The following is a 23,838-nucleotide window of genomic DNA, read 5'->3' as shown; positions in this document are numbered from 1 at the left end:
TCGAAACTGCCCGTGTGACAGAGGTATAATTAATGCAGAAGTCAGAATTTAGCAAGCTGGAAATAACAAGTTTACACTGTCCTTGGTTAAAAGGGCTGCAACTCCTAGTTCTCCCAATGGCACTATGGGCATGCTTCTAATCACTACAGTATCGCAGAGCTGTCAAATAATGAAGAGCACTTAGCAAAGAAAATGTAATAAAGATGATGTGTATTTTCAGAACGTTAAAGAAATCACAGGGTGATAAGACTGCTGGCTGGCTTTTTCTACACTAGTGAGTGCTAAGGTCGGCATTTCTTTGCCACACCACTTCAGCCTTCACAAAGTCAGCTGAGAAGACAAACTGACTGCACAGTCACGAGTGTGGCGGTATGTCCTCCTCCAGAGTCTTCACTTATTCAGTCTTCTTCTTGGGCTCATCTTGGGCGTTTTGGAGCTTGTATATCTCCTGGGCCTATAGAAGTTGCACGGAGAAAAATAAAATGCACACAAATTAGTCTTGGTTGAGGCCTTGTGTGCAGGAATAAAAGATAGCAGACGGTTTAATAAAGCATGGCTAAGCGCGGAATATCATTTAGTAGCACTAGTTATGATGGGCACGTAAGGTCCTTACATCCCAAAAGCATTTGACCTAAAGGCCTTTACCCGGAAAGCATTTACCATGAAGGCCTTCACCCAGGTGTACCCTTCACCCAGGCCTCCTAGTTGTGCACACCTGGCAAGATGTCCACAACCCGGTGCGTAGGTGGACCGCCTGCCAAAAAGCAGGCTTCAGAGACGTACGAACGGCTGCCTGGAATCAGAAAGTTTGCCTAGTAGTGCTATCGCACTAAAATTAAAAACGTTGCCAGTTTTATTTTTTCGGCACGGCAAATGAGCGAAAAAAATTGAGAAGCGGTTTTGAGGAAACGGCGCAGTAACTGTCTCTCTTATCTCGATGGGTACCCGAACCGCGCCGTAGGGAAGGGATAAAGAAGGGAGTGAAAGAAGAAAGGAAGAAAGAGGTGCCGTAGTAGGTATCCGGAATAATGTGGAGCACCTGTGGATCTTTAACGTGCGCTGACATCGCACAGCACACGGGCGCCTTTTGCGTTTCGCCTCCATCGAAATGCGGCCGCCGCGGTCGGGTTCGAAGCCGGGTACTCCGGCTCAGTAGACGAGCAGCCTAACCACTGAGCCACCGCGGCGGGTACAAGTGACTGACAAGAAAAAAATACCTGGCCCTCCAGCCCCTCCACCAGTGAGGCACAAATGTCTTGGTGAGACTCAGTCGTTGAGTTGGCCGAGTGCTTGAACAAGGACAGCTCCTGCAGCGCACATACACAGAAGGTATTAGAACAGGTTTGTGTATGTGCAATGTGGGGCACTGTTATAGTAAATGTAGACATCACAAAGCAAAGTACCCTGCGAAGCAAAAGAACGAACTTCTAATTCTTGGCATGACGCTAGATAAGAATCCAGAAATAGCTTTTCCCTCTGGCAAATGTTGACGAAGCAGCATCGGTGGTATACAGCACAATGCAATAGTGCTGCTGGTGTAACCTGCTTTTGCAGAATATAATTGCACAATGGACCAAATTCACAATTCGTGAAGTCTGCTTGTGCATATTACACGTTCGAGTAGCACCCGCACCACACAACCGTGTTCAATAATGGTGTCCTTTGGCGCGGGGGGCATCGACGGGCCCATTTAATGGCATTAGCAGTGCGCCAAAAACATATTTATTCGCAGTCATCTTTGTGCCCATTCACAAAGTACCAAGTTGGCCACAACTCATTCGCATGCGAAATATTCATGTCACTCTTGTCTGCAGTGCTCCTGAGCAATGGCATATTAATCTGACACAACGCCTTTTTCCAGTTACTACTTTTTTACAAGTTACGAAGCAAATGCGTAACATGCAGCTGAAATAAGCAGCTTTGCAGGTAAGAATTATCCTAGCTATATAACAAAGTACTGCACGCCCAAGCTCCACCTGGAGTTCCTTCTTGACCTCAAGGATCTTCCGCTCAAAGCCCCTCTCGAGTCTCTGAACCTTGGCCTCGAGCTCCTTGATGCGAGACATGCATTCAGCCGGCGCGTGCTCCTCGCCCAGCTTGCTGACAGTCTTTTCCATAGGCTGTAGGGAAAACCAGGAGACATTACCAACATGCACATGGAAAATAGTGGTAATATGAGGGACCTGCATTTCCCAGACAGCCACTTGTTATTACGTCTTTATTTGTGCGCTTACTGATGAGTAGTTTCTGTGCAAAATTTTCTCGCAAAGTAACAATCTTGAGCCTGCCAAGTCACATATTCAACACCAGTATCTGCATGGTACGTACAGACCAGAGGAAAGAGGTTAAAGCACAGAAGAGAGCCTGTGCCAACCCCCGCAGTGCCGTCATGGTACTGTCAGAATTCCTCGCAGAGGTATGGCTGATACAGCGAGCGTCGTTTAAAGCAATGTTTACTCAAAACAATGCGAAACTAAATATTTTCCAGTTCAATCGGCGTTGAAGCATTTAGAAAGTAATGTTTTACTTCTGAGCACTTTGAGCTGAATGTGTCACAGAAACAATGTTCAAGTTTCAGTTTCACGGCGGCAGTAGTTGTTCAAGTTACAATCACATAACATGAGAAGGCCAATCTTGCCATGAAATTATTGCCTCCCGCCAACAGGCGCACAGTAATAATTGCCCCCATGATTAGCAAAAAAATGGGGAGAGGGGTGCGGGGAGTGCGGCTGATATTTTCACTCTTAAGGAAGTGTATTGAGCTTGGCTTTGAAATGCTTGCGCTGTGCAGAGTGCAGGCCACCGAGCAGCAGCAGCAGCGGCAGCAGCTGCTGCTGCTTCAGCAGCTGCTGAAAGAAAGAAGCCTTGTAGCTGTGAGTAGTCAAACAAAAAAGGAAAACTTTAAAGGAAAAAAATAAAAATAAGGGCTCTTCAACAATTAAATGTCGACGTGATGTGATGGACACATATATAAACTGCCTTTGAAGGAAGTACTAAAGCTCATGCAATTCCTTTGCAGCCCTCAAGGAAAAAAAACATGGCCAATTTCCCTGCAGCCTGAAAAAGCAGCCTCCACCTTGCTTTAGGTGTGCACCAACATTATAGTCCTAGATAAACGTTTTTACTATCCTACCCATTAATGCAGCAGATAAATGGAATCTGGGCGTAATGGGCAGTCATCAGCTTGATCTGCCAGCCAGTGTACTCAAACTGATGCTTTGGTCCCCTACCTATATCAAGTCTATTAAAAAATGTTCCCATTAATTCAAATAAACCTTCTATCCCCTTAGCGTTCAAATTTTTCTTTATAGTCGAGTTTAGTTAAAGCCAGGACACTACAACAACTTTTTCAATGTTTTTAGCCTCACCGGAGCTCAAAACCTTCAAAAAGCACCAAAGAATCCCATGTGCCTTTGCATACATCCCTTCATGCTTAACATGCATGCAGAAAAGAGTATGCAGGTCCATAGTTCCTGAGAAAAATGCACGAATTCAATTAAAAATGAGCGAAGCAATCTGCTATAAGCAACACCAGCACGATTACTCCCAAAGTGCAGTGGATAAAACGAAAGAGGGGGGGGGGGTTGAGGCACGTACCAATCTAGGTGCTCGGGGAACCCAGAAAGCAAGTCGAAGGAAACCAAGGGCTGCGTGGAACCCACTTAAGTAACCGCTGTGTAACAAGGCACTTACAGAGATCACCTGCTCGGATTGCTTTCTCGCCTGGTCCTGTGCCTGCTGTAGTTTGGCGGCCAAGCGCCTGTTCTCTGTCTCCAGCTGCGCATTGTGCGCAAGCGCCAGCTCCAACTTATCCTTGAGCAGCTCTGCGTCCTCCGCTCCACCCGATGCTATTGGGTTCTGCACCTCATGAGTTGTGCACCTCATCAGTGCAGCCTCAGCCTCCTGGAGCTGCAAAACATTGTGAGCGAGCAAACGCATGTTGAACCAATTCGCACAGGGTAAGTGACTCAGGGACACTCAAAAATTTTCAGCCACAATAGCCAACTACTGCGAATACACGTGAGAACACTGAGGGGGACACCCTCAGTGTTCTGCGAAACTCAAGAAGTAATCTATACTCACAGGTCAGTCCACAATACCTTCCAATCTCATATCACCTGGTTTGGGAATCCTGCAATGCCCGATATTCTAGTACGGAAGATTCGACTCCCTTTCTTCCTCCATTATTATGAGAATAAATAAAGTTCTGTTTGCGTGCTTTCCACGTGGCCAATCCAAGTGATGCTTTTTCTCCGCTACGCTAACAAGTGCATAGTATATGCCTTAGTACATCAAATGATTGACGTGGCGCCATCATTTCTTGAAGCATGCGTGTGCCGTCTAGCGGATTTTTAATGGGATATTACAATGTACTGAAGATCCCCTGGCTCAAGTGAAAAACAAATGTACATCTGTCGATCATTTTTACAGCGTAAAACTTCCCCCTTTCGTTATATTACTGGTCATATTTTATACGTGTATACTAAGGGGTTGGACTTTTAGGTATTTATTTTTGAAAATTTGGCGAACTTTTATCGGTAGTTATATCAGAACCGAGGTCTCAGTTTTTTCGCCGAATAATATTTTGAGGAATGAAATATTGACTTTTCCCGGTAATATTATGCGGCAATACTATGTAGTCAATGGCCAATTGAAGTCTGCCTGTGTTTTTGTAATCACGAACATATTATTTACCAGCAATCAGAGTGCAAACATTATTAATTCAAGCTGTGCTTGTACAAGAAATTGCTGCCTTCATTAAAAGAGTAAGTCAAGTTATACAAGATAACGGCAAGACGAAAACGAAAGTTGAAATTTACCGCTAAGGTCTAGGTTGACTTATCAATACTGGGTTGTCGCGCTGGGCTGAGCGCAAGGGAAGGGCATCACGTGGTCTCTGTGTTGATGGCAGGGATGGAACTGCCACCTAATTTTTCGTGGTAGCCAGAACCTACCTTTTCGTGACGCCCATGCACGGTTCCGTGTCAGTGTCCTGCATGCAGTTGATTAACCTGCCTAACTTACTAGCTGCTCTAAGCAGGTGATGATAGTGAAGGAACAGAGCTTAGCTTGCAGATGGTGAGGAGTTGCTGCTTCCCCGTTACCACAGGCGCGTCAACTAGCAGAGCAATACCTCAAGTCACACAGCTGCGCTGCTTATTCAACAACACTATCGTCGCTTCATGCCCCTGGCTTCCGGCTTGCTAAATTTCAGCTTTAACTCAGCGTACTTTCATTCAACAGCCAGCTATCTCTGCCTTGCATGCCAAGAATTCAGAATTCGGTTGAAACTGAATTTGAAAAACTCACATCGGCGCACACTTATCGTTTTAGTTCGGCTTAAACCGAAATGTCCAAGCCCTAGGTACACTGCTAGGTGGCTGAGCCCTTTGCGAGGTCGTTACAATTACGCTTGTACGAATATTCTTTGAAGACAATATGAAGTGAGTAGTAGTAATTTAAAATTTATTTGTCTTTCAGGATAGGAAATGGCACAGCAACGGTCTCACATATCTCAGTGGACACCCGAACCGCGCCACAAGGGGACACTTTGAGTAATTGCACACTTTGAGTAATTGAGAGCACACTTTGAGTAATTGCAAGGTAATATTTTGAATTCTTTAAGGCAGGCACTCTCAATCTTGAATATTTGGCTTTCTACGAGAAACCTCCCAAATTTTCAAATCTGTCCTTTCTTACATAACATGCATGCATAAAATAGCATGCACATGCGTGACCGCTAAAAACCAAACAAATTAAATTAATAATGACTGCCTTTATAGTGGAAGTCTGCTAGAATTAATTATAGCATAGGTCCCAAAATAAAGTACGCCAAAGAAAAGGTGGGATTGGGGTGAGCTGGCATGGTGGCGCCGGAATGTGTCGAGTCGGCAGTGCTCGGGCAATCACATGAGGATGACGACAGCAAAGTGAAACACAAGACAGTATAGCGATCCTCGTCATCGGCCAAATGCTCAGCGTGGTAGACATGCTGAGGTGGCTCGCGAGCTCACAACATGAGCACATGCAATCCTAGCGGGCATACGAGTGACGGGTAAACCTGTTCTTGACGGCGAAGGAAGACAAAAGGAAAGGACCGTATTCACTGCAAGTGACGTTTTCCTCCGAGAGGAATCTGCAACATGCTCTGAAGGATTGTTGGCACGCTAAATACGAATTTCTATCCAGCGAAATTACAGTGTCACAAAGTAAACTGCTGATTGCATCAACTTCGTTAAATCCAGGCTTAACTGTATAACACGACCACAGCCTGTTCAAGCCAGCTACAGCCGAGGGCTCTGCAAAAATGGAGACGGCACACAAAAATATGAAAGCAACAGGTGCGTTAATATTATTGGCAAAACGACATATCATGGTGTAATGCATGCGAAGCCAAAGAGTGCAGCACAGCCTTCGACACGTTGATGCATGCAGACTCCCGTAGAGTAGCAGCCGCCATTGCTGCAGTGCCACCGCTGCTTCACGCTTCGTGCGGCCTGCTCCCAGTGCCCATTCTTTCTTTTCTCCGTTCTTTCTTTTCTCTACCTCACTCATCTCTTCCAGTGTCTTCTCTTTCTCATCGGCCCGCGCCACCCTCGCCTTTGCCCATGCACACCGAGAGACAGCCCAAGGTTGCCGAAAAGTAGTCTTCTAGCAGCTCGCGAGTCAAGTGGTGAAGCTCGCTGTAGCTATCGTCGAAGTAGCCGAAAACAAAAAAAAAACACTATGTTCGCACCTTGGTTTGGGATATAACGCAAGATGCGTTCCCAAACCGACGCACAAAGGAAAAAAACTCTCGTTACGTCCCGATAAATATGATAATTGCTTAAGGTACTGAGTGGCCATCGATGCAATACCATCCAAGTACCACGAATGCTGTTTGCTGTACGGTGACCTTAAGGTTGCATTGCAAAGAGAAGCCCACCTTCTGGCGAAGGTTCGCGATCTCTGCCTGCGTTGGATCGATGTTCGCCGTTGGCTTGTTCTTGATCTTCCTAGCGCGGTCTGCGTAGCGCAATGTGTCCAGCGTGTCCTCACGGTTGCCGCTTGCCGGACTAATGCAGGCAATCATTACAGTGTGGCTGCTACCTCCCAGCGAATCTGAGGAAAAAAAGTAAATAAATAAGAATGGGGAGGAAATCAAATGCTAGGGAGTGACAGATTTTTAAGAAAGTTCATGCAAACAAAATGTAGTGTCGTATGCCGAAGATAAACTGCACAGACCACGAGCATACTAAACACAATAGATCTTTGACCAATTAAAAAACCCGTCGGACCTTGAAGAATATTCAAATTAAACATTAAATGGCTAATACTTCACACAAGAAAAGTCGGAATAACGGTTCTCAAATTTCAGGGCTCTATAAGCTGAAAACCATGCCTCTATAAGCTTGGAAAGCAAGACAGGTACTGCGTAACCATAGTAAAACAAGCTTATTGGTCATATCACCAACGCCAAACCACCTTGTGAGTAAGTCAAAATAATTTGAATATTTTAGAACGGTCCCTAAAACTTCAACGAAAACACACAAGGTAATCATTCATGCCAGAATGATAAAAATATAACTTTCCGCACATCAATCCCAGTTTTGCGCTAGTGCTCAAAGCATAGGACTGCACACATGGTGTGCCAGGATCGCAAAATCTTCCCACCATTCCACAGCTCGCATCACACTAGTTCTTATGCGGTGAGTCACAATTTTGACATGTATAGGCAATTCTCAGAACACGTACAACCATCTGTTACATCCTGTGATGACTACGAAACTGTTTTATGTGCTCAGTCAAAAAACCTGCTAAAAGCTGCAAAATATACTCGACAAAACAGGTTCGTCAGAAGCCAAACTATACCAGCTTTTTGCGAGGAACCAAGTGAGCTCATCTAAGGGCCGTTAACCGCTTAAGCAGGTTTCCAAACTACATAAAAGCTCATTAATTGGAATTCTGCAGGGACGCCAACCCAGTACGAATTAACTAAAGCTCGAACTAACGAAAGTGAACAGAATATGCGGAACACTGTGATCGGGAAGCAGTCGGTTAGCGACAGTACCCTATTTCATTGTTCTTAAATATTCAGTCATCACCTTTTGCTTTTTTTTCCCTGGAAGGCAATGACCATCACATTCTCTTCTCAAGCTCGAACTATCTGAAGGCCTCTTTTTTTCCCCTTCAAAACTTAAGCATAGGAAGGCAGCATTCGGTGTGCTCCAGCTTGTGCAGCGGAGGGCGCACCGGAGGCGCAAAGGGAGTGTGTGACCATCACAAGGCTGGAAAATCGATCAACGTGTGACCGTCACGAGACTGCCGCTTTTCTACCAAAACAATAGCACAACCTCAGCGACTTGCTGATTCACACTTGAGAGTCGCGGCCGTTGAACGACTGTTTAGGACGAAACGCAAAAATCCTCAGTGTGGCTGCACGTACGCTGCCTGATTTTCCAGCCTTCTGACCCGAAGTAGCAAACTGCCAAACCTATAAGCCTGGTTTTTGGCCACATCCTAATTTGATAACACACTATTGCGTCGACATCACACTTGGTTTCAATTTCTCTTGAAGCATTTTGGCGCATTAATTATCGCAAACAGACGACAATTTTAAAGCATTACGCCGTGACACACTGCTTAGGATGGCCGCTAAGGCCACAGTACCGGTGCTGCTTTTCTACATGTAGTACGGAATTATGCGCTCCCGGTAGCAATAACATTATTTTATAACGCTTCACCAATTCTCTTTTAAGGTGAATCTTTTCGAGTTTTGAATAATTTTTTATCTTGTTCACCAATCTCGCACTGTGGTTACCGGACATTTTGGTATACCTTCTTCATCGTTGAAGTGACTCGAAACATGGTTAGAAACGTGAATATCAAAAGCATTGCATCGAATTCTTTGGCATCTGGAGAAGCGCGCGTGTTTTCGAGGGGACAATTGAACTCATGGGTGTGTGATGGCTGACGAGGTAATATATATGGACAATTGTGTCTGTTATATCCCTGACACATGACAATCTTTAGCGTCACTCACAATGAGTGACCCATGACTTTAGTATCATTCGAAGAGTGCATCACAGCGATCTGTAGTGACTAGCGCTCTCCCCTTTTGTGTTCAGAGCCGCGGTGCGCGGACAAATGAAGCAAGTATAGAGCCTGGTAATTGTCAAAGTAATGCACCATTGTACCCTTTAGACAACTGCCCTTTACACTCGATCTTGAAAGCTGGTGGCAACCGACGGGCTTCAGGTTCACGCATATTAAGGGACATTCCCCTCTTTCCTTTTCAGAAAAAAATGCATTGGAGGGCGACAGATGCATCTCCCCTAGCACTAACTCCGTTTGTGGGCAAAGTATGAAATGAGAGCTCAGTCTGCGAACAAGGCCCATTTCTCAAGCATTTCACCCTGCTAAAGCCTGGTGCTCGGGTTACTCCGGGTGAAATGCTTGGGAAATGGTTCTTTGTCCCCGCCTTGAGGAAACAACAAATACTTTGTGCCATGGCGCTCTTTGGACGCAGATGCTTTTGCGCCGCAAAAATTCTCTATGATCAGAATAACGATTTTTGTTTGCAAAAAACCGTCCTGTAAGTCAGCCGTCCTGGAATTTAGCACCTGGTATTTTAGCGAGTACTAAATTGCGCAAATCACAGGTGAGAGGCCCCTTAGAGCTACTTTTTCTCAAATTATTTGCGGAAACAATTTTTGGGAGGTTATTGTGATTCGAAAAAAGCACAAAAGTTAGGTCCTCGCGGATAAATTTGTTTATAGTATATTGCTTGCAGTTCGAATAGTGACGACGAAACTTCTGTCGTTAACTGGTGCAGCGGCGTCTCCTTGCGAAAGCGATAGCGAGGAAGCAAGCTACCTGCGCAGCACGAAATTTCATTCCGAATGCAGCTTTTTCTTTGCCATGTAGTGACACCTCATGAGGCCCCTGTCAAGTACGCAAGTACCCGTCCGAGAATAAGCTAAACTGTAGTGATGTTATATTTGGCCATATGACACCCGAATTAAAGTTGTATGGCAGGAAAGCCGTAGTCGGGACCAACATTAAATAATCAGTGCAGGAAATCCCTCCTCCTAGGCGTGCAGCCAGAGACAGCTTCAAAAAGTTTCCTGAGAACTGTTCTGCAATAAAATGTGTTCATTAGCCTGCGACACATGTCGGATATTAGCCTACTTATCACGGCTCAACTGTATTATCAATGACTTACCATAGACTACTGCGATGCAAAGCAGTTTCGATATACGCGCCTGACTAAAACGTAAATTAGCTGACGTGTAGCAAGAGAAGCAATCGAAGCCTAATTCATGTTATGCACCGCATAAATTCATTCATGCCAGGCACTTCCGCAATGCATTGCATTATAAAGCAGTCACTGTATATTAAAAATAACCACTTTGAGCATCCGACAGGGCAGCAGCTTGGGCATGTTGGCTAATAATTTGTGACGGAACAGCGCAAAACATAGGGACAGGAGACAAAGCGTTTGTCTCCTGTCCCGGCGTTTTGCGCGGTTCCATCACGAATTTAGCATCCGAGACGGCGTAAGTGTATATGCTGACCTAGCTGCACAATAGTAATTTTCTACGGGAGCTATAGCTATGCATGCAAGTACTTGCTAATACATTTCTCTTTATGTCTGTGAGCAGAAAGATCCGAATTGCGAGTATATGTGCAAAAATTTTATACATCTGTGCCTGCTTACGCAAGTGTATGCTGAACACGAATACCAACCACCGTATCATTGCCCGGCGTTTTCTGCGCTTGCCCCAAAATGGCGGTCACGGAGGCGGTGTCTCCACCCTGTATGGCATTGCACTACATCGAGTCACCATAGCATCCCGCCGCTGGTCACGCCATTCATCGCTCAACAACAAAAGTTAACCCAGCAAGCTACTGAAGCCTTCGAGATTGGCGTTAACAAGCAACGCATGCAACATCCGGGTACAAATCTCTGAGGTCTCGCGTAGCTGCCGTCACCATGCTACCGATAACACGGAAAGAGCCCTGCCTCCACGGTTATCCAGCCTCCCAGCTCGCACACCAATTTTACCCTCTTCACATCTCCAAAGAGGGCATGCAGCCTCACTGGAGCGCTGCTTTTTTCGATGCGTTCCCAGGCCGCCCAGGCCGCCCAGGCGCGTAGTTCAAGTTACCGGTGGCGCAAACCGTTACAGTTCGAATTAACAGGCTATATTTTCTCATAGACTCTAAAGGAGCATGAATGGATGAAGTCGAACAGTTTTAAGGCGAAAGCCTTCAATGGCTCATACTCCCGGTTGAGATCCTGCCCATCCTTTGAATCGCCAACTGAAAGTCATGACAACGGATGTGTCGTCATACCGTTCGTCTGTTCGTTACGCTCTTCAACTCGATAAGAAAAAGAAAACCTTTGCGCACGATTGGACTCGAACCACCATCCTTCCGGTCCGCAGACGAGCGTGCTAATGACTACGCTACTTCATGCCAATGCATATGCAGTTCTCCTTGTCTAGGACGCCGGAGAGTGCGGAAAGGCGTCGAATCGGACGACGGATGCCTCGCAAACATCCTGCAGTGCCTCCAGCATTTAAAAACAAGTATGTGCTTAATTAACGTCTTAACCACAGATCAATGATGCAAGCAGCAACACCGCGCTAAGGGCTTTCGCCTCACCGCCCTTTAGGTCAACAAAGTGCCCCGTTGAATTGTTAATTATCCAGAGATTCGAATTAATAAAATAACAAAAAAAGCAAAAAAAGCAAGCACATAACGTACTACTGCTTACAGAACTTCGCAGTCGTTACTAATGCACTCAACAGAACTGAGGTCAGCGTTTGACAGTTAACTGCTCCACAGTGAGAGCTTGCTTGGAGTCGTCATGGTTGCCACATCACTGCTGGCTGCCTGAGATTCCGCCATGCCAGTTTCAACGTTTCCAGAACACAGTCGCTCGTCTATCTGGCTGTACTTGGTTAACGGCACAGCTTTTCTCCATTCGCCGATACTTTTGTACAATCTTCTCAGTGCATGCAAGAGTGCAGGTCAAGGTCAGATATCCGAGGTTAGTGGCGCGATGCGCGACGCACCTTTTAGGCGCATGCGTAGAAGCTTTCAGCTGAAGAGTAGAAACAAGAAGACTGCGTGGGGTCCATCCAGCCAGCTCGGCCAGTGTTCAATGTATTTCGTATCAGCGAGTTTCGAGCAGTGAACACTACCAAACGGGAGTCAGGCACCAGCGAACTGCAGGAAGTCACTTTGGCCAGTGTGAAGCCATCATACCACGCACTAATTGTCTGAGTGCCACTGCTGTCTGCATAATGTTATGTGAAGCACTGAAGAGCAAAATTAAGCATCGTGCTGCTATGAGTGGGCTGCACCCCAGTTATAAGCGGAGTAACGCTGCTTTACCAAGTGCACTTTGGTGTTAGAGTTTGCGAACTCGGGCATTCTGACATATCACTCCTGGCCTTCGAATTAAGCAAGCCGGGACAACCTGCCAGCACAAAATATCCGCTAAAATTTGCATTATAAATTACAGGGCCGCAGAAATTCATTGAATTGCATGAGATTATACATGAACTAATATTAATGACACTTACTCCAAAATACGTCATTGCACTGCCTTGGCTAGAGATTCATAAAACATGCAGATTATTTGAGAGGTACGAAACTGATACAGACAGCAATGCATAATAGTAACTGTAGCACGAAGACATAAGCATATCGGTCGGGATGTTTACTGCGATATTTGCTCAGGCAATTTTTTTTCAATAACACTGCCGACCGAGGAGTTTGCATGCCTAGAAATGCCCTAAAGCAACTATTTTATCTTGAACTGCAGAAAGGCAATAGAGATATGATGTACAAGTACACTCACCACCAAAAGATTATAGAATGAAATTTTGGCACAAAATACAATTCTTTAGCATCAAGGGAACATTACTCAAGATTGAATGATTCCCTGCAATTTGCAAACCTGCAGAATTAAGGCTGCACAAGTTTTTTTCCACGCTTTGTGCAAAGATGACGATGAAGCCAAAATTTTTTGCCAATTACTATGTTTCATAAACTTGACTGCCGGTGTAGAAATGCGTTCAAGTAGTACTGAATTTGTCTTTTGATTGGGTGCGTGCATAACCAGCTGTAATTGATGCACCACATAAAATGCTACACAGGGGTCGGAAACAGAAGCTGCGTGGGACAGCTCACCGAGGTAGTAGGGATACCAATGCCTTGAAGGCTGTATACACTACAAAACTAGATGTCTATGAAGACAATAAAAATTGTGCACTGTGCTGTGCAGAGCGTACAATAAGTGCCACATTCCAAATGCAAAACTGCAAAACAGGAATGCCAAGAGAGCCGCACAGACAGAAAATTTCTGTACGCACCCTGCAGCAATCTGGTCAGCTTGGAGTTCCGGTACGGAACGTGGAATTTTCGTTCGCTCAAAGAGCTCACGACATTGCCAAGAGACAAGAGGCCATGGTTTATTTTCATGCCTGTAAACAAATTGGGAGTACAACCTCAGCCATGTTTCGGAGGTGAGAAATATTAAAAAAATTCAAGCTCAGTGGTAACTAAATGATTAAAAAAGCAACATATGACCAAGAACAGGACGGAAATGATTATCACAAGCGCTAGGTCTGGCAAAATCAAGCAATAAAAATGCTATTCGCAGTGTGTACAAGATACGAGTTATGAGGAGATGCCGGCCTTCTACAACAAAAGCAACGTGGGCCAGGCGTCCTCCAGACCACTTGAGCGAGATATGCAGTAAGGCACGTAGCAAAACGATACATTTCTCTCCATGCATCATGTAACATATGACTGCTGGCCTTGAACACACACCGAGAAAACTGCAGAAAGTACGAAAACTAAAGCTCTCAGAGATGACATGGCAGAGTAAAAGGTGCGTAAAAAACATCAATGAAAAAGATCATGCGCTTCTGAGTGCAAGGTTTGAATGTGTTAGCAAGCAGTTGACCACACTAACGACTGCTTAGCCATTTGCAAACACCTTTCGTTGGCCATTGCAAACACTTTCATTTATTTGCTTTTAACTACTGCTTAGCCATTGCCACCACCTCCTTGTTCACACCGCATCATCCTTCTTTTGTTGCGTTTTTTTTCTTCACTTTTATTTTGTTGTTTTTATTTTTATTCTAAATATTTTGACGTTTATTTGTTTTGTTTTGCTGCTGCCTTACTGCACAGACTATGTTCAACTCTATCCAACAAGAAAGACGGCACTCGTCATTCCTATGAGGCTAAGTACTTGCTTCCCACGAGGGATTCCCGAGTTCGAATCCAACTCCTGGAACTTTTTTCTGCGATATTTTTGGGTTTCTGTGACGCCAAAGGACCACGTGGACATTTCTTAAATCTCTCACTGCGGGCAGAGGTGCTAGTACATTAAAAAAAAATTTATTTAAACCACTGGCTTTGCAGGCAGTGCGACAGCAATGCGTCTTTTCTATGCTTCTGCCAATTCCTTTCATCTGTCACTGCAGTTTGACAACTTTGCCTATTGCTATTGTGGCGGCTCGTGCAGTTCAGTACTGCCGACGGAGTCGCCCATCGAAAAATACTCGCTGAAACATTGAAATATCAGTGACCAACCTTCCTTGAACCTCTCGCCAATTGCCTTGGTCTTCTCAGCCCGTTCGGAACCAGCGAGATCTACAAAATTCATTTTTGCCACCGTCGTGGCACCTCCGCTCTCGTTTTGTTGCTCCACTGTCAGTGTCAGGATGGCATGCGACCGCGAGGAGCAGATGTTCATATTTGTTGCCGCAGTGATCCGGGACGCAGAGCCGATGCCAACCAGCCTGAGTGTCTCATCTGCGGTCGCCACTTTGTGTTGTGTCAGGTTGGGAACCTGCGCACACAAAAGTAGAGTTAAAAATAAGAGAGCTTGTTGCATAAGCAGGTCTTCGTGAGCAGGGTGAAAACTGCAAATGGGAACGAACGCAGAACGAGAAAGAACTACACTCCTCGCCCCCCCCCCCCAAAAAAAATAAAAAAATATAAGGAGCCCCAAGCAAATCGGAAGTGCGATAAAGAGTTCAAAATTGTACAGGTTAGGCCACAAAACAAGCACAGCAAGGTATGTTTTGCATACTGCACATAAATTCAGTCACATTACTTAGAGAGTGTAGCAGAATGAGCAAACCCCATCTTTTTACTGATGTAGGGCCCTAAAACATGAACTGCTTGCTCAGCCAGGTACTACATTTTCCTTGCAGATAAAATTCAAGTTGCATACTATTTTTTATGCAGTTTGTGCAGGGATGTAGAATATAGGAGTGGAATCTCACCTTTACTGTACCAGTCTTGTCTTCCCGAATTGCAAGTGGCACCCTCCCTCTGCTGTTTGAGAGCAAGTCGAATATTTGTTCTTGGTATATCTGCAAGAAATTTGCAACAGCAAAAAATCCATAAGAAGCCAGTTTGCATGCTACAGACATGATGCAACACCCTACATTTACATTTACTTCTGGACAGTGTGACAGCACGAAGCAAGGCTGCACTTGAATGTTCAAATTCTAGGTTACGGGGATTTTATAGCGAACCATTGAATGCAAAAGATCCTCAAGGTGCATACAGCATGCGGTGGCACTTAGTAAGCGATAAGCATGCATGCAAATTAGAGTGAAGAACAAGTGATGCCAAACAAAAATTTGCAACGGCTAAGCTTGCGGCTTGATTGATGCCCATGCTAAGTTTGGACATGACGATCCATCACAATCGCACTTGGCTTCGTGCATGGCACAGTCTTGTTGCTCCTCATGCTTTCGCTCCCAGGCAGGGGTAGGAAGCTCCAGTTAGTATCGTTTTCAACTACTTTAGTGCATCTGGTGACCGGAGGACTCGCATTTAAAGCAAATCCTGCACATGCAGCACTCATGTCTCATTTTTAAAATGTGAGATAATTTCTTGAAATGCACTTACGACGCACAATTGTTTGTATTTTGGAAAGCGAGAGCAGGTACAAACTGTGGCGGTAGCCGAATTGTCCAAGGCATCGGAAGACAAAGCTGTTATGTTTGCGCCGGCAGTGGTTTACATACCGCTCAGGGACCAAGTTTTTTCCAGACAAGTTCTTTTTTTCTGCCTGGCTCTTGAGGAGAAACAGACCATAATCGCCCATTAGGCAGAACAGCTTTAACAATTTCTTGCCATAAAATAGTTTGGTTGTGTTCACTATGCAATGGCTTATGTGACAAAATTCCAACGTTCATGTATTGCAGAAAACACACTCACCTCCAAGAACGACACACGCACAAGAAAAGACTTCCCTGTGGTTGTTGTCATGTTCTTGAAGATGTCCCCAATTGCCCTGGGGATTATGCCTTCATCGTCAGCATTTTTTGAGCAGCGAATTCCCATCGTGTGGGTTTTACCGGAACCCGTCTGCCCGTAGCAGATCACGGTGACATTAAATCCTAGAACACAGAGCAGGCAGTCACGGTTTCAAACATTTACATGGTCATGAACTCGTTACATATTATGCAGCTAGATGAAGGAAGGACAAAGGGAAAAAGGGTTTGTCAGAATGGGCGAAAAGCAAAAAATGCTAACAGTCACTGAAGCCAATGACAACACAGGATATACGTCGTCCACTGCAAAGTTGGGAGCAACGCTGGTGAATACTCAAGATTACGCTGCACACAACATGAATGCATTCGACAGCAAGAGCTGAGACCGCCACCACTTTAGCTCAGTGGTAAAGCATTGCATGTAACATTGGAAGGTCATGTGTTTGCGGCCACGGATGTCATGCCTAATTTGTACTACTGCCTGTGATTACATCTTATTTAAATCATTACACAATTATTTTTCTCTAACAGACGCTTTCAAAAAGAATGCCTATGCTTTTTTAGGTTTCCACAACGCTTAGCTTTTCTCATACACAAAGCTGGATCAAGCCACTTCAGCCTACACACACTCAACAGAAGGAGACTGTACATCAGCTGTAAATTTTTGGTTGATACAAAACCAGTGCGATGCTTGCTGTTGCTATTTGTGATGAAAGAAAATAACGTGTCAATGCTCTTTTGTTGCACAGGGCACTGTGTTGGTTGCCAAAATTAAGATTAGTGGGAAATATTTTAACTGCAATACATCAAAAACAGCACCTATATATATATATATATAAGATATATATAAGATATATATATAAGATATATATATAAGATATATATATATAAGATATATATATAAGATATATATATATATATATATATATATATATATATATATATATATATATATATATATATATATATATATATATATATATATATATATATATATACGTGTAGTTATGAAGAGAGCCAACAGTCACCGAAACCATGGTGCATAGGGGAGTGTTTTTAAAAAGAAATTTTTAATGTGTAGTGATAATCTGTGGGATAATATATATATATATATATATATATATATATATAGATATATATATAAATCTGTCGCCTAAAGAAGGTTACTTATAAAGCAGCAGAAAAAACAACGATGCCGCCGGTGGGAACCGAACCTACGATCTCCGAATATCGCGTCTGATGCTCTTACCAACTGAGCTACGGCGACGGCTGTCCGATCGGCTGCTCTCGGGGAAATTTATGTTTATTGGGTGTAAGCGAACCATGAGTGTGTTCGCCAGCGCCACCCTCGTCCATAGCGGCGGACGTAGTACGTCCTGTATTAGCGGGAGTGTGACGTGGAACGTCATCTAACGGCGAGGGCGGAAAATGTGCGAGAGCCCTCTTATGCTACCTATGTCATCAAGACTGCCAGAACTGAGACCCTCGTTAAGCAATTAGCAGACAAGGTAACGGAAATGAGGGGCTCGTTTTGATAAACTTATGAAGGGAGCCAACAGTAACCGAAACCAAGGTGCATAGGGAAATGTTTTTGTCTTTCATTTTTTAATGTGTAGTGCTAATCAGTGGGATAATAATACTTAGATTAATCTATCGCCTAAAGAAGATTACTTATAAAGCAGCAGAAAAACAACCATGCCGACGGTGGGAGCCGAACCCACGACCTCCAAATATCACGTCTGATGCTCTTATCAACTGAGCTACGGCGACGGCTGTCCAATCTGCTGCTCTCGTGGGTATTATGTTTATTGAGTGTAAGCGAACCTTGAGAGAGTTCACCAGCGCCACCCTCGACCATAGCGGTGGACGTAGAACGTCCTGTATTACCGCGAGTGTGACGTAAACGTCATTTAACGGTGAGGGCGGGAACTGTGAGAGAACTCTCTTATGCTACCTACGGCATCAAGACTGCCAGAACCGAGACCTTCGTTAACCTATTAGCAGACAAGGCAAATGAAATGAGTTTCTTGTGATGCTACCGCGATCCTGCCTAAATTAATCGTGTCTATTTGTGAACGTCCACAGAAAGTCACCTGTTTGAGTCTCAGCGATGTGCACAAAGCGACATTTTGATGATATCACAAAATGCAATTCCAGCGGATGTCTACTAACAGATGTTCTCTTGTGAATGATCTTACGGATGTTTCACGTGTATCTCAAAATGATTGGGACTATTTGTGGATAGATTTCAAATATCTCTGGTTCTCAATTGGACCGGTGTTGCCCGAAGTTCGATCTATCGGATGTGACGGCTAAGTTTTGTACGCTATAGCCGTACATTTCCCTATACATTCACATTGTAGCTTTACGGTGCTCAGCAATTATTGGATATAAAGCATAATTTGATCTAACAGAGTTCGATAAATCTTAACTGTACCACCGAAAGCGACTGAGGCGTTGGCGGAAACTGGTGGTAGGCTGGCGTACTTGTCTTCTGTCCTGACAAAGTTATAAGGACGTGTGCGCAGCGCGCAGTGCTTTTCTCGTGCAGTAAGCACCACCCTTGTGTAAAACGTTCGAGCAGCGCATTGGACTCCAACCAAAGAGACAGCTCGCCGCATTTACTAGGTTCTTCAAGAATAATTTGCACAGAGGTAAAGCTGCATAGACCGACAAACTATAGGTAGGGGCCAGCGGTTCACACGAAAAACATCGGGTACTGTGTGATTTCAGTTTCATTTATTGGTGCCGACATGCTAAGCAAGAGTGATGCCCACTGGTAGGCGTCTACGCGCTGTCTGTGTGCGGCAGCAGGGCAGAAGGTGGAGATCCGATTGCGTGTACACAAGGCAGGCCACGTGATGGGATGGGCCAGCAGACATAACTTCTCGCATTGCTGCCATTGGTTGATAACCGGCCGTGGACCGTAGTTTCGCTTCCAACAGCACTGCCCCGTCATTCTGCTTCCATTCATACTGCCCCGTCATACTGCTTCCGTCATACTGCTTCCAAAGTTACAATGCCGCTGTTTATTACTTTTGTCTGGGGGGGGGGGTAGTTAACACTTTCTTGGGGGAGACCATGGAGGCTGGGGTACTCTTCGGTGTGCGCGCAGAGGCGGAAAGCGCGCGTTTTAACGGTGCTTCCTCATTCGCTACATAACCGGGTGGTATGGTCACGGTTGTTCGTTTTATGTGAGACGCATTGCCACACCATAACGCATGTTTTGACGGGAACGCCGCCCTCGTTCGTAATAACCGAGCGTTCGTTACAATAGCGACCGTTATAAGTAGGCTCGAAGGGACACAAGGGGGCTTTTACCGCATGAGGCGGACTTAGGGTTGCTTGACGGCGGAACGAATCACTGGCCCGTCAACGCAACGGTTTGGTCGAAGACCCTTTTCCCAAGCATCTCCTCGCAGAAGAGAGGAGCACCAGGCGGCGGGAAATCTTGTACCCATTAGAAAACCGATTTGTACCCGGCGGCACTGGGGATCAAACGCAGCGCCTCCCGAATGCCTGACCTTATCCTGGATTAACTGTTTCCTCACGAACAGCTTTTAATACACAGTCATACGAGGATGTCATTCCGCCATTAACAAAGTAATCTCGGGGTGCGCCAAGGCTCTGTCCTTCGACCGTTGCTTTTCCTAGCCTTCGTAAATGACCTCCTCTCTCGCATAGCATCGTCCATCGGTCTGTTCGCCGAAGTCTGCGCGTTACACCGTCGCATTTCTTCTCACCATGAACAGATAACCTTTCAGAACGACTGACGTAAAACTGAAATTTGGTGCTCAAATTGGATGATGGAGCTGAACGCAGCAGAATTCAAATTCATGCACGTCTCACTTAAACGTTCTAACATTTCGTATGAGTATTCACTAAACTCAACTATCATATCACAGGTTGAGTCTTACAGGTACCTAGGCGTCCTTATCAGCAATAAACTAACATAGAATCAGCATATCACAAAACTAGCTGCTGACATTTAGTACACTGCCGTAGTGAAGGGCTCCGGAAATTTCGACCACCTGGGGTTCTTTAACGTGCACTGACAACGTACAGTACACAGGGTACACATTAGAAGGTCACTTTCGCTATCACCGCTATTCATTCGTAAACTTGGATACGAAACTTTTATCTGCCCGAAGCTCGAATACGCATCCCCCCATCAGACGTACCTAATTAACGAAATTTAATCCATCCAGAACTGCGCCGCCCATTTCATATCTTCAAACTATGACTTTCGCTACAGCATCAGCAGTCTTAAGACGCCTCTCGGTACCCGCCCACTACCCTTTAGAGGTAAATTTTCTCGTCTCTGTCTGTTCCATAAACTGTACCACAAGACTTCCCCAATTTCCGTGATTCTCTACAAGTTCCAACAGTGCACACATCATATCGTCTGTTCAACTCTATGAGCATCTGTCGCTTACATGGACCTACTAACACCCTTAACAAATCTTTTTTGCCAGCCGTAATTAAGGAGTGGAACCAGCCTCCTGACCATGTTGTAATCGAACGTGATCCTGTTAGATGCAAACAATGCCTGACATGTCATCTTGCCATTACTTGCCATAATGCCATAAATTGTTGCTTCCTCTTATCATTACAGTGCCTCTATCACTTGAAGCGTGATTTTGTACTTGAGCCTTTTGACTGTTTCATGGTCGTTTTGGCCAACAATTTTTGTGTTATTTTTATGCGCTACCTGCTCTCTCCCTTATGTATTACCCCACCCAGGGCATTTAAGGGTATAATAAATGATTATAAGTGATGATCATGTCAGCCAGGAAGGCAGCTTGCATATGCGAGCAGTAGCAGCAAAGAAAGCAGGATGACTGAAGCCAACAAGAATTTTGAAAGCTTAAAAACGGGTGCTGAGGAAACACACCTAAGAAGTAAACATCACATTTGTCGGAGCCAAATGACACACTTATCAAAATCTGACGACGAATTTCATCGTCAAAATTCTTGCACTGATTGTGGCACCAGCACCGTTGTTCACCCCAAGTCGCATGTAAGCAAGGTGCCAGCTGACTGACCTTTTCGCGATTCTCGGACCTACCCCAGTGGCGGGATCAGAAAGGAAAGAACTGGAAGGGGGGAGGGGCGTATATTTTAGAGAAGTATGCTCACCATAGAATATCTTTGGCAGAATTTTGGAGACACAGGTCTCGTATACAGCCGCTTGGCTAGAGTCTTGGTCAAAGACGTAGTCGTAGGTGAACTTTTTTTCACCACGAACAGCCACAGTCTTCTCGCTCGGCTCTAGCACGGTGCATTCCTGGCATCCTCCTATAATCTCCTTGGATATGAGCGGGCGGCAACGGACGGCCACTTTTACAGGAATGTCATCATTTGACGCCATTTAACGATAAGTCTGCAGGAAAATAAACAAACGAACAGTAAAATATGTCAGAAAACAGTCGTTCTAAAGGAACCCTGAAACAATTTCGATGGGCATACTCTAGTGCAACAGATCTGTAGAAGTGGTCTTTGCGGATATTCGAGTCAAATATGAAAGCTCTGTGTCGAGCCTATAGTTTATAAATCATTTTTAAAAACTGCTCGTAATAGCTCGCAACCGATTAGGGCGACACATCACCGCCGCATCCCGATGATGTCAGTGGGCAGTCTGGGCGAGCCTTGAAGTTCGCCCAGACATACCCAGACTGCCCACTGACGTCATCGGGATTCGGAGGTGAGGTGCCGCCCTAATCGGTTGCGAGCTATTACGAGCAGAAATTTTGTAGCGAGTTACATTGGCCACGAACTTGAGATTTCGCTGTGGCACTCCCGAGGAGGAGGAACAGAGCCGTCGCCTAGCAGCGGCTGCAGCTGGGGAACGCCTCGCGCTCGCCGCGGCATCTGGCATGACGTCACACCACGCTCCTCGCTGCGGAGCCGCCCGTACCCGCCCTTACGCGCTTAACCGCTAACCAACGTATTTGGTGGCGCACTATTTATGGGAGCCACTGAAACCCCCGCACACTCACTGAATAAAAAAAAAACATGTGTATAGGCTGGGAATCGAACCAGGGCCTTTGGCGTTTGAGGCAGAGACGCTAGCACTCCACCATAACGGCTAAGGGCTTGATGTTAAATAAATGCGCATCTAGTGAATGCACGGGTTTCATATATTAACTCTTCCGATGCAGAAGTCGCCACGCTTTCGATACGTATATCCTGGCCTAACAGAGCTAGGCCAACAGCAATTTTTTAAAAATGATTTCTAAACTATAGGGTCCACACAGAAATTTGACTCGAATACCCTCAAAGACCACTTATACGGATCTGTTGCACTAGAATATGCCCATATATATCATTCAGTGTCCCTTTAAAACGGACGTGAAAAAGAGAGACAATTTATTCGGACAGAGAAGTTAAATAGTTTGCAATGACACGCTGGGAAGCAGAGTGTTGGGTTCGTGGATATGTGGCGGGCCGTTGCGATTAAAAGGTGACCCGTCGCACTTAATCAAGCGCGAAAAGAATTGAGTATACTGCTTGCAATTTAACAATGTAATCCAACGGTTCATCGCAAATGAACGCGACAGGGAAAGTTCAATGGCTCAGAGAACCATTTCAACTTCGCAGACGCGAAACCGGGAGTGAGAATTTGGAAGCAGGCCAAGTTTATAATTTATCTTTGTTTATAGATAATACAGCCTGAGCAGAATCATGCCGCTCCTAGTAATGCATCTCTCACAGTGGAGTGATTTCGTTATGTACGAAACAGAACCCTCCCCTGCGGTGCCTGGAGCACCTTACCCCTTGGGAGGCTTGAACCACCCTAGTGTCCTCCTAGGACCCGGTCTGGAGCCTCCGCGTTTTAGGTGGGGCCGCGCAGTGGGGCTGAGTGGGCGCCCAAGAACCTTCGTGTCTGGAACTCCCCTGTTTCAAATAAAGCTTTCATCACCACCAAAGAGCAGTAAAAGTCACCTCAGTGAACGTAAGAGAAGAACCGAAGGCAGGCAGTCCCGACAGAGCTGCCAACGTGCAAGAGACAGACGAATGAGAACCGGTACACTTACCACAACGAGTTCTGCGCAGTGGTGCCGAGTGGGGGCCCAAGGTCCTCAGTGTCTGAAATTCCCCTGTTTCAAATAAAGCTTTCATCAACACCACCAAGCAGTAAAAATCACCGCAGTGAACGTAAGAGGAGGACCGAAGGCAGGCAGTACCGACAGAGCTGCCAACGTGCATGAGGCAGACTAATTAGAACCGGTACACTTACAGCAACGATAAGATCCTTGGGTAGAGGAACACGCGAATTCAAGGCGTAAGGAGCAGCAGTTGAGTTGCGAGATGGCGCGTCTCTGCTTTCGTCTGTTCGGTGTTCTAGCACGCACGCGCTACGGCGGTTATGACTGGCTCACGAGGTGGCGGCTTCGGCCGCTATAGTACTTATCCGCTTCACCGTATTTAGAGCTTTCAGCGCTTTCAATGGTTTCATACTTTAAACCTGAGTTTGAATGCCTTTACAAGCTGTTTTGTTTTGTTTCGAGGTGCAGTTTTTTTTTTTATATGGCAATAG

General features: G+C 45.3%; 1 protein-coding gene and 1 long non-coding RNA gene across 2 annotated transcripts; both read right to left on the bottom strand.

The window, feature by feature from the left end:
• Window positions 1-244: 244 nt before the first annotated feature.
• LOC144095397 (chromosome-associated kinesin KIF4A-like) lies at window positions 245-16,411 on the bottom strand. The gene is made up of 9 exons (XM_077629153.1): window positions 16,243-16,411; window positions 15,297-15,386; window positions 14,599-14,857; window positions 13,368-13,478; window positions 6,926-7,101; window positions 3,694-3,909; window positions 1,977-2,120; window positions 1,218-1,307; window positions 245-454 (listed from the first exon to the last, which is right to left on the bottom strand). The coding sequence occupies exons 1-9, from the start codon at window positions 16,366-16,368 to the stop codon at window positions 395-397; spliced, it is 1,272 nt and encodes a 423-aa protein (XP_077485279.1). The 5' UTR covers window positions 16,369-16,411; the 3' UTR covers window positions 245-394.
• Window positions 16,412-21,612: 5,201 nt separating this feature from the next.
• Window positions 21,613-23,623, bottom strand: LOC144095391 (uncharacterized). The gene is made up of 4 exons (XR_013306726.1): window positions 23,539-23,623; window positions 23,336-23,398; window positions 23,073-23,195; window positions 21,613-21,681 (listed from the first exon to the last, which is right to left on the bottom strand). It is a non-coding gene; the product is annotated as an uncharacterized LOC144095391 (long non-coding RNA).
• Window positions 23,624-23,838: the final 215 nt, after the last annotated feature.

The sequence above is a fragment of the Amblyomma americanum genome, chromosome 1 (genome assembly GCF_052857255.1).
Source record: "Amblyomma americanum isolate KBUSLIRL-KWMA chromosome 1, ASM5285725v1, whole genome shotgun sequence".
Taxonomy (NCBI): Eukaryota; Metazoa; Arthropoda; class Arachnida; order Ixodida; family Ixodidae; genus Amblyomma; species Amblyomma americanum.
Note: the sequence above shows the minus strand (reverse complement) of the source record. Positions and strands in the feature narration are given on the sequence as shown.